General features: G+C 39.5%; 1 protein-coding gene across 1 annotated transcript in view; it reads right to left on the bottom strand.

Annotated features, from left to right (window-relative positions):
- KLHL15 (kelch like family member 15) overlaps positions 1–14262 on the bottom strand; it is a 34303-nt gene extending 20041 nt beyond the window's left edge. The window contains exons 1-2 of the mRNA XM_019529164.1: positions 14156–14262; positions 6564–7275 (exon numbers count right to left, since the gene is read on the bottom strand). Coding sequence (XP_019384709.1) covers positions 6564–7268 — 705 coding nt within the window. The 5' untranslated portion in view covers positions 7269–7275; positions 14156–14262. The remainder of the gene's footprint in view (positions 1–6563; positions 7276–14155) is intronic.
- Positions 14263–14998: the final 736 nt, after the last annotated feature.

Raw genomic sequence — 14998 nt, 5'->3', positions numbered from 1 at the left:
CAGCCCCTCTGGGAGCCCCAGGGGCCAAATGAAACACAAGTCAGATGCATCCCGTGTGCTATATGTTTGACACCCCTGCCATAGGTCTCCTTTACGTTTTCATCTTTTATTTATTCTTTTCCTTGAAACCTTATCTCTGTTAATTAGTACAACTATGCATACAGGGCAAAGTAACAGAGATGAGGGCCCCTTTTCCACTTCATGCTGCCCTGAAGAACTTACAGTCCAAATATTTCAGACAGTTTGGGAGTGGAAACAAAGGAAGTAAATCAAATCCAAATCCAAATAAATCAGTGACAAAGCCAGGAATAGACCCTTGTTTCCCAAATCTAAATCCACTGTTGCCCATATCCATTATGAAAACAACCATATAATGTTCTCTCTCATTTCTTATTTAAAATTTTACTTTTTTCTTTTGCAAAACAAAGAAACAGACCAACTTGACTGCCATCCTTCTCCTTTCTTCTTCAGTCATCTTTCTACGTTTTCCCTCTACTTGTTGACACTTTCTTCTCAACCCACACCAAGCTCTGCTCTCACATCTTTGGGTTGCTCATGCCTCTCACTACTATTTTCTATATATGTCCAGATGAATAAGCAAGCAAGAATGGAAGAAAAGCTGATACAGAAGCAATTAAGTCTTAAAAACAAGGGGGGCAGGGGGCTGTAATTTATACTAAGTGAGATGCTCCACTTAGCAACTTCAAAAAGCGGCACACTGCATCTATAAAGGGCTAGGTGTCTTGTAATAATTGTTAACATCTGCAACTGGAATATTGTAAAGAAAAAGATTTTTGCAAAGTATTATAAAGTCTCTAGATGTAAAAATAAATCAATATATTCTACTGCTTAACAATAAAGTGGAGCATTCAGAACAAAAATAAGAACAAACTGCAACAGAAGAAGACTCATGCAGGAGTCAAGTGGAGTTTTGCTAGAGAGCAGATATGCAAGAGATAATTTACACTATTGCTTTAAGTTATAGCTTCCAAATTAATCTAAATTTAGGATATTATTACCAGATAAAACATAATTATTGCTATGGAGACAGTAGTATTTTGTTTAAATAATCCTTTTCCTGTTATCACATACATATTACTCAAAGAAATTAAAAGACTTTGCATTCAAAGTTGTAATACATTAACTCAATGCATCTAGTCTCAGAATATTTATTTCAAAGATAATTATGCTCTTGTATGCATAAATATTGGATATTAATACCTTATTGCAATACACATATATATTCATAAAATGAATGACATCTTATTTAACATTTTTCACCGTCAACCAAGTTTAGTACAACTAGCCCATTTTATTTACAATCCTAAAAACATGGTAACTGAGAAATAGTCTTGCATTATTAATAGGAAAAATTAATGAGAGGCTGAACTTTTCACTCAGATTGCCTGTTCATAATGTTCCTACATTAGTAGTGCCCAAGTTCTCACCACCTAATACAGTTGTTCTCAACCAGCATGCTGCAATGCCACTGTGGGGTGAAATGGCCCACTTACCTTGGTTTTCAGGAGGGAGGTGGAAACCAGCTGAGATGGAGCCATAGCAGAGGCAGTGCGTCTGTCTGCATTGCATGAGCTGAACCTGGAAGAGCTAAAGCAGAAGCATCACACCTGCTTGTAGAATGTAATACAGTCAGATACAATGCCCCCTCCTCCTGCAGCTCTCTCAGTTGGGCTCTATGTAACTCCTGAAAACCAAGGTACATGCCTCTGTCACCCCACAGAGACAGCAGCCTGGATACAGATGCCACTGCCACTAGGTAGAACTGCTTCATGCACCTCTGTATTCAGGAGGCGCTTTGGAGCTGAGCCAGGAAGAGCTGCAGCAGAAACAGGGCACCTGTCTGCACCTTTCTGCTGTAGCCATTTCTCAGTTAGCTCTGACATGCCTCCTGGCACACAGGACAGTTCTATCTGCTCAACATGCCTGTTTCCAGGAGACACCATGCAAGGTTGGACTGGAAAGCCCTAGGGCAAAAGCACATGCGGCTGCCACAGCCACTTCCTGATCTAGCTCTGCAGGAGGCGTGCAGCACAAATCTGCTTAGTGGTAGTGGGGTGAGTATAATATAACTGTAAGGCTCTAACTGATTAATAATCAATTCCTAATTAACTATGTTATTATGTGCATATTATTCATAAATATTTACATTAGTTTTCTGAATGGGCTGCTGCAACATTTTGAAAAGTTGTGGAGGAGTCCTTTGAGTCTCAAAAGGTTGAGAATCACTGATGTAATCGCTGTTTGACTGGTGGTGATCAAAGAGGTAATAGAATAATTTCAACTCATGTATGTGCATGCTAGAAAATAAATCATCACTATCAGTACCATTCGGGGTTTTTTCCCTTCAATACAAAGGCCAAGGGTTGAATGGTACACAACTGCCTATTCATTTATAAGAGGTGGTTCCCTCCTGAACAGCTTATTTACTCTCACTTTCTGAAGTACCTCAGAAGACTATTCCTTTCCCACACAGGGAGGGGAAGGAAAAAAAAAAAAATGAAAAGAAGAGGATTTAGGGATTTCAGTCTCTGAGAATGTAAAGTCCTCCTTCAGCATTTTTTTTTAAATGGCACTGTTGATGGTCTATTACTCTATTCTACACACAGATACATACTCTAGAACAGTTAAGCCAACCTTTTCAGTAGGTATGCCACAAATGAAGCCCTAGTACTTCTCTAGTACCATTCCAATCCATTTCCCCTGCCTGACCTGCTCTGCTTTCTGCCCCCTGTTCTATTTATCAGTGTGCTGCCTGTGCCCTCTCTGATCTGCTGTGTACCACAGGCTGGCCACCCCTGCTTTAGAATTTGTAGGCCTTTTGGGAAACCTTTTCTTAGAAAGCATTCTAATTGAAATGTATACACTAGCAGCAAACAACATAAATACACACATTTACAGACTGCACAAGAGCACAGATAGCAAATTAAAATATAATTGGCATATCATTTCACATAGGAGGTCATACTGACTGATCAAACCCACAAGCAGTAAATATATTTGTCCCCTGAACCACTTATTTACAACAGAAAATGTACATGGTTTTTATACAGACACAATTGTAATTTATGTTTGAGAAGTTAACCTCACTACAATTACCCGTGCCTTTATCACTTGCACACTCAATGTACTCTAGCTAGGGCTAGGGACAAATAAAACTCCAACCACTAGAGAATATACTGGTGAACGTAATCAGTACTTCACTGTAGTGAACATTTTAAAGTCATGAACCAGAAATGGCACAGGCTTACTAGTAATTTCTGGGTGCAATTGAAAGAAAGAAATAAATCCTTTTATTATGGTATCTGTCAAATTTGTTCTCTCTGCATTTTGCTGGCAACCATTTATTTGTAAACTCCCAAGATAAAATATGAGGTGAACAGTGATCTCTAAAGGCGGCAGGACACAGACCAGAAATTCCTTAAAAACAAAGCCAAGCCAACAGTTACAGCTAAGAATTTATTAAAATCCAGCAGAACCCTTTAACTACACAGTTGAAAACTACTCTTTGAAGACTACATGCAATGTGAACTTATACACCTAAAGTTCAGTTCAACTGTAGAATTTCCTTCCCAGTCACTCAAAGGCCTATTCTGCAGACTTTTAGGGAACTTTTTAAAGACTGCTCCCTCCCCTTCCCAATAGAAAGTGTCTTGCTGCATGAAGGCATGAGTGCTCTCAGCATCATGCAAAAAAATCAGGTCCTTATACTTCAATAGTGGTGGGATGGAAACATTTAGATATAGATTTAAAATATATATATTACATTTATGTGATCATAATTACTCTGCATATCTCTATATGCCATAGGTTAGGCAGGTGCTGTAACAATGAGGCCCCCACTGCCACCCACCACTTGCAAGGGACAGTGGCTGCAGGCGCTGCATGTTGTACTGAACTCAATGCACTTTGTAAATGAGGAATTTACATTAGCTGCCTCCCCTCTAAGAATACTGAGACACTGATTTGCAACTGAGTCAGGTGCTGAAGTATTGAGGAGGAGAGGGAGAAGAGACATCCTCTTGTTTAACATATCTGATTTTAGTTATGGGGCCTCCTTGCTTATCACTAGTGTTCTGCATTGAACTTTGGAGGCACGTAAGTTCCTGCAGAATTAATGGAGCAAGTTAAGTGCCTAAGCCTGTTGATTTGGATGACCCTCCTAGAAAAAGGCATCTAATTTTCTGGCACTGCAAAGCTTAAGGGAAGCCATACATGAGAACAATCTGCATCTAGCCAATAGACACACTGTAACAGGCTAGAGACTTAAGCCTATAAGCTTGATCAGGCACAATGTAAACAAATATTTTGATGTTTTACTTCCTGTACCCAATGCACAAAAAATGAGTGAAATGGTAGCATAACAAGTTATTATCTATGATATTACATAATTTAAAAAGTGAGGTTTAAATATTAGTATTTAAACACATTTTTATGAAGAAAGGGACTAAGCCTACAAATCTTTGCTCACAGCACTACTCTTGATCAAGTTATGGAATATGATGACCAAATGTTTGTAGGATAATCTGCTATTTCATAACAGGTTTGCTGAATAAATACAACAAAAAGTTTTATCTGCATTTACCAGAAACTACACCAAAAGTTGTAAAATAAGCTACATACAACCTCCTTCATATACATATGAACAATATCAATGCAAAGAATATTTGACAAAAGCCATAAAATTCAAAGTGGTATCTGACAATACGATTTTTTTCATAGTAAAATTATAAGAGGTCTCAATACTGTAATTAAACAGCTCCTCTTTTCACTACCCTATGTGTTTAAGCCACACAAATGCTCACTTTTTTGGATTTCTCTAATGTTGACAAATAATAAGTTTCATCTTTCAAAGTAAAAACTGATATTTCTTGTTTTTCCTCATTCATTTGGCAAATAAAGGATTCTCTTCTGATCTTAGGAATAAATATGATATCCAACAGGATCTATAAATTCCTTTCAGATCCAAGTCATTGCAAAAAATAAAACTGTTCACTTAACTTCAATGCCTATGTATGTGTGTGTGTGAAGTCAAACATGTTTGTATATTTTTTCAGCGTCAGAGCTCTAGCTTTCAATTACTGTATCTTTGTTCTATTTTAGTACTGGTAACAAAAATGAACAAAAAAATTGCAAAATCAAACTAACACTTTCAAATTTAACAAATCCATATTTTATATTAACATGAACAAATCTAATATGGAATACCAAGTTACTACAAAGTCTCTTTTCAGACTATATACTTTAACGCAACAAAAAGAAGCTTAAATAATAGAGTCTTTTTCCCCACTTTATCTTTTCTTACAACAATGCAAAAGAATATTTATCTTTCAACTGTGTGAAGACACCATGTGGGGGAGGCAGTTCACTGCTATTGCTGGCAATAATGCGATTAAGCTAAAAAAAATCTAGTTATGAGGATAATGTTTAATGCACACTGGACACTGAGAAATAGCAAGTTAATTTGGAGAAACCTGTTCCTTAGAGGAAGCAGCATCTAACTTACTTATGACCTTATTCTTTACGCATTCATAATTGCGTTGCAGGTAAAACAAAAATCAATGAAGCAAGATGGCAGCAAGAACGGAAACTGCTCTAAGGAGATGAAGTTTTGACTTCAACAGAATTGCACTGGGGTTGCTGAGAAGAACAATAGTTAAATGTTATAAAAAAAAAAAAAAAACTTGCTCCAAATATTTTTGCTGCCAAGAGGGCAAGGTTTTTTTTAAAAGATTCTAATGAGGGATTTTAAGGGCATTTTTTCCCTTAATTATTAATCCAGAATATGTGTAAATTAGTGTAGCCCTCTGAACACCATCTCTCCCTCTACATACAAAAAGCTAAAGCTACATTGTAGCTAAAGCTTCCAAGAAAGTCTAACCATAGCTGCCTTTCAGTAAGATTTAGGGACACTCCAGTAGCTATGTCATACTTACATGCTTTCCAAAAAAATTACCCTGCATACATTAATATGATACTTAACACACCATTTCCTACTTTTTCTTTTTTTCCATACGAAGCATTTTTTGTAGCACACACTGCTATAGTACATGGTGACATTTATTTAAATGTAGATTTCTTGCCATAAACAGCAGCTTAAACGTATATACAATGTGCATGTATCTACAACTAAAATTGAGAACATGCAAGTTGACTTTCATTATACTGATACCCAGTTATGAGGACATCCCAAGAGTTCCCTGGAATAAAGCAGCAAGATATGAAAGACAGCAAGAATGACTGAAATAAAACAAACTACATATGAATTAGATTTCCTTTAAATATTCTTATAAGAAATCATTTACAAATAAACCCTAAGAACTCTAGCTTCTCCAGTCACAAACATGCTATTTTCTAAAATCAGTTGACATTACTTTCAGATATGGTATTTTTTAAATATGTTATTTTAAAGATTTTGTTGGAGAAAAAGGAAAATATCAGTGCTCTCTTTGTTCCTCCTAACAAGCATGGGAATCTTACCTATTTAACGGCATGCTGCCCTAGCTAAATGATGAATCCTGTCTATTGCTTTCAAATGCACCAACCTTCTCAAAAACACTGGATGGTGTCATCAAACAAAACCTGATGTTCTGAATGATGGTGTCCGTATGCCTCCAGCGTCTTCTATCATGCCGCAGCCAAGCCTGAACAGCCTCGTACAGTTCTATCTCTGGAAACCTGCTCAGATGATCATTATCCAAGTAAGACATGAGCTTTTCAAAGGTCAGATATGACAGGAAATCGGGTCGGGACATGAGTGGCACAAAATTTTCTAACAGAAAGGAGTCCAACTTTTCTCTGACTCCCTCAATGTTTACACCAAAATCATCTAAGAGTCTCATAATTTCTGCACAGTTTTCTAAGCAGATTTTTGCTAAGAGAAAAGAGCAGCAGAACTTCACCACCTCTATAAGCTGAACATACATGGCAGCCTGCAGGATCTCATGAACAGTGTTCATACTCAGTTCAATAGTTCCATAGTACATGAATTGGAGGACATGGCTGAAGCCTGTGGCAGTGAGACCTTTCAAATGGATTTTGTCCTGATCACGTTCCCGCATGTCTGCTGTGAACATAATCCTGAAGTAATCGCTCTGGGTGGCAAGCAGTGCTTTGTGTGCCTGAAACTGGTGGTCTTCAATGACAAGAGTGACATCAAGAAGCAATCCTTCCTCATACAGTGCTCTGAACCCAGCAGAGACACTGGTGTCATGGATAGAGGAGCTAAACCCTTCCACGTCCCCTGCCATGAATCACCTGGAAAAAGGAATCAAGCAGAAAAAAAAAAAATTATAAGAATTAACAGAACAGAATCTCTTTCAGACTGCATGAACAACATTAATAGTATGTACTTTATGTTCATTAACATTTTTCAATTTTACAATAGCTCTTGGCAATTCACCTTTTGGAGACAACCCCTTTTTTTAAATCTCTTCCCGTGTTTTCTTCACTGCCTTGAAAATTAATTTAGTAAACAATTCACCCAGGGGAAGCAAGTATTAGTTGTAAATGTGATGTTGTAACTTGTTTGGTGTTGAAAACAGGAATTTAAAAATGCGATAATGCTATACATGTGTTTACATTACTTTACAGTCATATAATTAGGTATTTTTCTATCATACCCCTAGGGTCTAGCCTATCCCTTAATGGTTTTTTTCATAAAAAGAGCAATTAAGAAAAATAAAACACCATGTTCAAAATAAAGTAATTTGAAAATTTCTCATCTTCAGAAATAAGACCCCAAAAGTCTTCACAAAGGTTTAAAATCAAAGATGTCAGAGTAAGACAAAAGTATTGTAATATGCACTATAATGACCCCAGAAACCAACATTTTGCACTCTGCACATTTTGCAAAGGTGCTTCATTTGTATTTCATCTTCTTAGGGGATAATTACATATATCATGGTATTACTGAGAGGTATAAGAAGTAACACTGTATGTGAAGTCCACAATATTAAAGCCATCAGAAACAGAGATGCTATATCTCAGAAAAATAGTACGTTCCTCCATCTCTGGTGACTGAGGGCTCCAACTGCCTATTAAGCAATTAAACCTGAAGATAGAATGTGTTTTATGTATGAAAAACTAGAGGGGTGTTAATCTGTCACTTCAAGGATAATGTAAATAATGGTAAATTATCCAGCAATGACCAATTATCGGTAGTTATTTTTTTTAAGGGGGAGGGGGGCATTGGGAAGGGGAAGAAACAGCAGCACTAGCAGGAAATAACAACATTGAATTAAACTATAGTGGTGAACTGTGCCTTACACAAATTAACCCAAGTTCACTGTGCATGGGGTTATAACATTTTTTGAAATAAATTTTAAAATACTTAAAAAAAAATATCTATATGATGGGATCACAACATTTTCAGGGCTATGGGAAGGCATCTAATACAGGACAATCCATAATAAAGAGCTACACAATAGCCACAAATTACTTAAAACAGAACTGCAGCCCAACTCTAAACTTCCTGCTTTTTTGTCAGTTTAAACCACACCATTAATTTTGTATGTGTGAATGTTCTTTATTATAAGTTGGCCTTGTTGATAATTTATTCTACGAGTTTCTACATTAAAACTAAACACTAAACGGTTTAGTTGTAGCTTTCTATATTAAAACTAGAACACTGAACAGTTAAAGATATCAAACATTTAAACCTGGAAATGTTCTATGTTATTGTTTCTAACTGTTATTAGCACTACTCAGATACTGTCATTTGAAAATTACCATACAGAACTCCACATACAGCTAATTACCTCTACTCCTTATTCGATGGTAATGCAGCATTGAAAAATTGCAACCGTATTTGGCTCTTAACTTAGAATGGCAAGTAAGTATCCATATCACCACCTAACAAAATTTGTGCTGCTCTCTCACTGTTGAGGTACAGCTGCATAGACTGCAAGAATATGCATTTTTTTATCCTGAAAAAAATAAAGATTATTCCTAGAAGCTACAAATAATTCCATCAGCAGGAGAGTGGAAATAAAATTTAACCTAAGAATATTTCCTTAATATTCAGGATAAAGACATACAGATGAAGAAGGAGCAGCAAGGCAAGAGACACAATCCTTCTAATATCACGGGGCAGAGAGAATAGGCAAATCAATGTCCTCAGCTCAGTGGTTCGGCCAACAACCTACTTTCCCTCTGCCATATCTGAATACAGCATATGCCACAGCAAAACAAAACAGACTGAAGTTGCAGTAGTTCTTACTGAGGGAAAGCCACTAAGACAAAGCAGAGGGAAAAATCTATACTTCGACTCCCAATCCTACCACCTCAGAAAGAGAAGCATTAAGCAGCAATAACCAAAAATATTCTCCCCCACATTCTAAAATATATAAAGAGAGGGGAAGTAGCAGAAAATTGCCAAGATGAGAAGGTAAAACAAAGAATAAACCAAGAGAAGAAACTGACAAAATAGAGCAAGAATAAATTACCTTGGTTAAATTACCTTGGTTGGCCTATAGCCACACAATTATTTGGAAACTGGCCCTCTCTCTGGACAGAGCAGCAGAGGAGATAGAGAAACTGAAAAAGGGGCATTTTCACCTCACCTGCTAGCAAAAATCAATGGTATCAGTAGGCTCTACAGGCACCAGATTTACTCTCCTTGACTTGAGACAAGATATAATGTAGGGCCTCTGGGATTAAAAGAACAGAAAAAAGTAATACCCTGCTTGAAAAGCCCCTTCACAACATTCTAAAGAAAGTGAAGCAACAATGAAACATGATGGGTGGGAACAGACATGTGTAAAAAATGGCAAACATTAATAAAAGGAAAATATACCAAATCCAAAGGAGCATATCCTGATTTGCACTGCTTCTCAACACAGAAAAAAGAGCCAATCACTTAGAGCACTTTTATACTTTTACTCTCAGAGCCACTCCAATTAAAGCACCACCATGTCTCTTGTATCAGCATCCCCATGCTTAAAAAGCAAGCACCCCCACTGCCCTTTTTAAATGCAGGGACGCTGATACAGGAGACACAGGAGGCTGCTGGAGCACGGAAACTGCAAACACAATTAATTCCAGCAGACTGCTGGAATTCCAATGCGCTGAAGCAGCTTCTGCACTCGTGTACAGGTGCCCTTATATTTTAGTATAGAGACCACACAATTTTTACCCATCCATCTGAACTGATATAAAATCATACAGAACAACAGCTGAAACTTAGGTATAAAAAGTAGCTCTTAAAATCCTTTACCTCAGGTCTCCCAAGTACCAACCATTCTGAGACTGGACCTCAAAAATCAACCTGAGGTCTCAACACCAGTAATGCAAAGTGGAAAACAGTACTGCCACAATGTTTCAGAAAAAGTTTAAATGACAATCACTCCACTTTTAAAGAGTGTATTTAACATAAGAAGTGACAGGGGTTAATTTTAGTAAATCTTCATTCTTCTATGATCCAATATTTTGCCTTCAATGTATCAAATCATATTCAGAGAATCTCAAAAGTTTTTAATCCAGTTTTTAGGAAGATGGAGATTCCTACATCCCCAACATCAAACACAGCCTCAGAGACCCTCCTCCTTTCTAAGGCAGCACTTATCCTTGCCATGCTCAGTGCCTAGCAGCACGTATGAATAGGTGCACGTATGAATATATACAGATATATTCTTTAGTACAAGACCATAAAAAACATTCATCAGCGCTAAATCATTGGAACATTATTGCTATTTATCACGTAAGTTTATACTCAGCATCAGCGTACATGGCTGGAGACAGCGGCAGGGCACTTTAAGGTCCTGGAGCTGGCAGCCTCCAGGTGCCTAACGAGGGCAGCCATTTTAGGCTCAGGGCTGCCTATAGAGACAAGGCAGTTTGGCTGGCCTGAGGGCTGCCAAGTTTCATCTGGAGATAAGGGAGGAGCTGTAGAGGATGGCAGGAGGCTCCTGGCCCTGGGTATGACCTGAAACTACACCCTGCTGGCAGTGGGTGGCCTGGTGGGGCTCCCAGTGGCATGGGAACCCCCAGGAAATGCCAGGCCAGTGATCACCCTGGTGAAAGCCAGGTTGGGGTGCCTTAACCCCTAGCCTTTACCTTTGGGTGGGTCACGTACACCACTGGTAGTTGTGGGGGTGCAAGCTCCAAGAAGGAGAGCTGGAGGCCAGATATGGCCAAGGCCGCCTGAGCCCTGTAGGGGTTCGAGACCCCGAGGAGGAGAGTTGGGGTCAGGCACGGCTACAGCCATGCCCACCTGAGCCCACCTGTGGAGGGAAGCCCCAAGACCCCAAGCCGTGTGGAGCCCCGCAGTGTGAGGGGAGAGGGGGGCTCAGCCAGAGGGCAAGAGAGCTGAGTCCTGACTCCAGTAAGTCCTCCAATGCTGGGAGGCAGAGTTCGGGTCGAATATAACATCTGAGCGCCAGCTGAGAGGGGGCCAGCGCTGTGGAACCACAGCAAGAGGGAGAAGTGATCAGAAGCCCCAGAGAGAGGAGCCCTGTGAAGGGAGAGGGGGCTCAGCCGGAGAGAGCAAGAGCTGAGCCCTGACCCTAGTAAGTCCTCCACCGCTGGGAGGCAGTGTGGGGGTCAAAGATAACACCGGTGGTAGCACAACAACCTGCTGCCCAGGGGGGAGTGACAGTCCCCTGTGAGACCCTAAGGTACCAGTCATGGTGCAAGGTAACCCCAGCTCCCCACCTCTGAGAGGGGGACCCAAGGATAAGAGTATGGGTCATACAGCGAGGCCTGTCAGAGCTTCCCCTGACTGTCCCAGACGGGGGCCAGGATCAGGAGGGTCAGAAGGGCAAGGAGGCCCACTGAGAGGGACACCCAAGAGCCAGGGACCTCGGGTCCTGACTGGCCTGGAGGTGGGCCAGGGTTAGTGTGAGCTGAAGGTCTCAGTGAGGGGACCACATCCGAAGGGAGACTGATGGCAGAACGATATATGGCCTGGTATGACAGCAGCAGAGTCTGCCTGAAGGGAGGAACCCAGGTGGGGTCCTACAGTAGGATTCTGGGCCCCATGGTTGGGGGACTGGCACATGAAAACATCATGATATCATCAGCGAGGCTTGGTCTGCTATGTAGGGGAGGAATGGAGCCACAGATAGCGCCCCCTAGCAGCAGGGCAAAAACTAAGCAGCCTTCTGCTTAAGTGGACAATTAAAGACGCAATGATCAATCACTAAAATCTTCATTTGCACCAATATCCTGTACAAGGCAAACAGTAATAATGTAGTTTAATATTAAAGTGATACAAAATAAAATCCCAGATGCAATCAGTTTTCTAAAGCATAGCTGGTTCCATTCCTCCCACACAAACATTTGTAAGCTTAGATGCAACTCTATGCAATATTCAAGTGATACAGATGATTTCCCAGAAGACAATGATAAAATGAACTTTCCACATTTCCAATAAGAATGCAAAATTTGGAGTTCACATTTCCTTCACCAATGCAAATTGTTCTGCAATGCAAAGGGATACTGATAGCATTTGATTTTCTTATTCCCCATTAGAACAGCTTATGTATATGTCTCAATGAGAGATGCAGTCTACACTGTTCTATGAGAACAAAATAAAATTTACATTTTCTTGCATATAAAGGAAAAGGAAGCTGAGGTTGTTTCCCACATAAGAGAAACTTCTGTACTATCGTAGCAACTGACCTCTGAATGAAGCACAGAACAAAAATTTTCAACCAGAAAAAATGAAACAGAAAATTCCTTTAACCATATTAGCTTTTTTCAGAATGTCCTGCATTCAAAAGCTTATTTAATAACAGGTATCACTCTCAAAAATCCTTGCCTCCTGCATATTTCCTCAACCATTACGGCTACAACATCACTCCAACACTACTGGGTTTTTTTGTTTTCTTCCAGACTTTTTTTGTCTGGCACATTCTTCATTACACAGTCTACTCTGCTCTGACTGGACAAGCACAGCTTCTTGGAATATCTATTACACAATTGGAGAATAAAGATAAGAAGTCAAACACAGTTCTATCTTTTAATTTCTTCCTGATGGTCATGGAGACTCTCCTCATGTTACAATGCCTCCGGGACTCACAGTTACAGACTAAGAAAGAAATTAAACTTAATTCCATAAAGCCAAAAGACAAGGGGGTATTGATTTGTCCCTTATATGTTTGATTTTAAAATTGTTTCAAAAAGAGAGTATTACATTAAGATTCATGCTTTGCAGATGAACCTATGTACTTTTGCTCAATAAATCTTTCTGCCATGTTTTAGAAAAGTACTAGTAATGGCCATGGTAAAATAACAGTATTACAGTTAAAAGGCAAAGTCCCGCTGTTAATGTTGCACAATACCTTAACTAAAATAGTCCAAAGAAAAAAATTATTATATTTCCCATTTATAATTAACAGGAAAGATTTGCTTTCTAACCACTCCAAAGAGACTCTGAAGAAGCATCTATCTGAACATTGAATATGAGCAATGCAAAAAACCTTATGGAACCACAGAATCATAGAAAAGTAGGACTGGAAGGTTCTCAGGAAGTCATCTAGTCCAGCCCCACTGCTCAAGGTAGGATCATCCTAGTCTAAACCATCCCAGTCAAGTGTCTGTCTAACCTGCTCTTAAAACATTCCAAAGATGAATATTCTATAGCCTCTCTAGGTAATTTGTTCCAATGCTTAATCACATTATAATGAGACATATCTTTTTAATATCTAACCTCGATTCCCTTTGTTGCAGTTTAAGACAATTATTTCTTCCTGCCCTGTGAGGCCACAGAAACTAGCCTATCGCACAAGATGGCAACTTATGGACCACGGAGCCACTGGATTCAACAATTTGTGGAGGCGCAGAGCTCTGCCTGTACTGCAGCTGGTCAAGGGACAGCTTCACCTGCCCTATGGCACAGCTGGGCAGCAGGAAAAGTGGCAACAGGGGCCAGCTAGGTCATTGCAGCCTGCAGCTACAAAACACTGCCAACCACTGGTCTATCACCAGCCGCTCTACAACTATCCTTCAGGAATTTGAACACTGTTATCAAATATCCCCTCAGTCTTCTCTTCTCCAAAGCTCTTTCAACCTTTCCTCTGTCGTGTTTCCCAGGCCTTTAATCATGTTTAAAGCTCTCCCCTGGATTCTAATTTCGCCACATCTTTCTTGAAGTACTAAGCCCAAAACTGGACACATTAGCACAGATGAGGCTCACCTGTGTTTGACAAGACAGAAGACTCTCTTCCCTTGTCTAGTAGATGACACTGCTATTAATACAGCCCAATATGATACTGCCTGTTTTTCCTGCAACAAAAAACCCACTGCTTATTCATATTAAGGTTGGTTATGGTCTACTAACACATCCAAGGTCTTTTCTGCAGTTTAGTCAGTCATTCCCCAATCTGTAGTTTGGCATTTGAACCTAACTGAATGCAGAACTTTGAACCTAACTGAATTTTAGTCCCTTCTGACCCTACTAACTATGAAACTATAATTAATTTCGACCATTTCTCCAGGCTACCAAGGTCATTCTGAATCTTAATCCTTCCCTCCAGAACATATGCAACTCTACAGGAACACACCACAATACAGCAAGGAAAACGGACAGAACATTGTATCTTGATAGTTCAGTGGCACTTGAAGTGAGGCAGTGAGCAGGCCCATCTGTAAGGCTGGGGGGACCTCCAAACAAAAAAAAAAACAACAACCCTCAAGACAAATATGATGTCTACTTATAACCATAGAGACTATCTGGGTAGCCTCTAGGGTACCACCCTAGCCCATCTTCTTCCTGACTTCAAACTCACATGGATAACCACCTTTCAAGCTTACCAATAACAACAGCAACGCTTTTAAAAATGTTTCCCATTTCCCAATGTTTTCCCCGCCAAAACAAACAAACAAACAAACCAAATTATACCACATCCACTTCTCTCCTTCATCTGCAGAGCCCATTACCTTGTCTCATAATGACCAAACCTGCCACAAGGAAAGATTTTCAAATACACTGACAAAATTAGTTTGGGGACTAGTGCTACATGAAAAAAAAAAAATTAAC

This window comes from Crocodylus porosus, unplaced genomic scaffold (genome assembly GCF_001723895.1).
Source record: "Crocodylus porosus isolate Cpor-Errol unplaced genomic scaffold, CroPor_comp1, whole genome shotgun sequence".
Lineage (NCBI taxonomy): Eukaryota > Metazoa > Chordata > Crocodylia > Crocodylidae > Crocodylus > Crocodylus porosus.
This window is presented reverse-complemented; position numbering and strand designations above follow the sequence as displayed.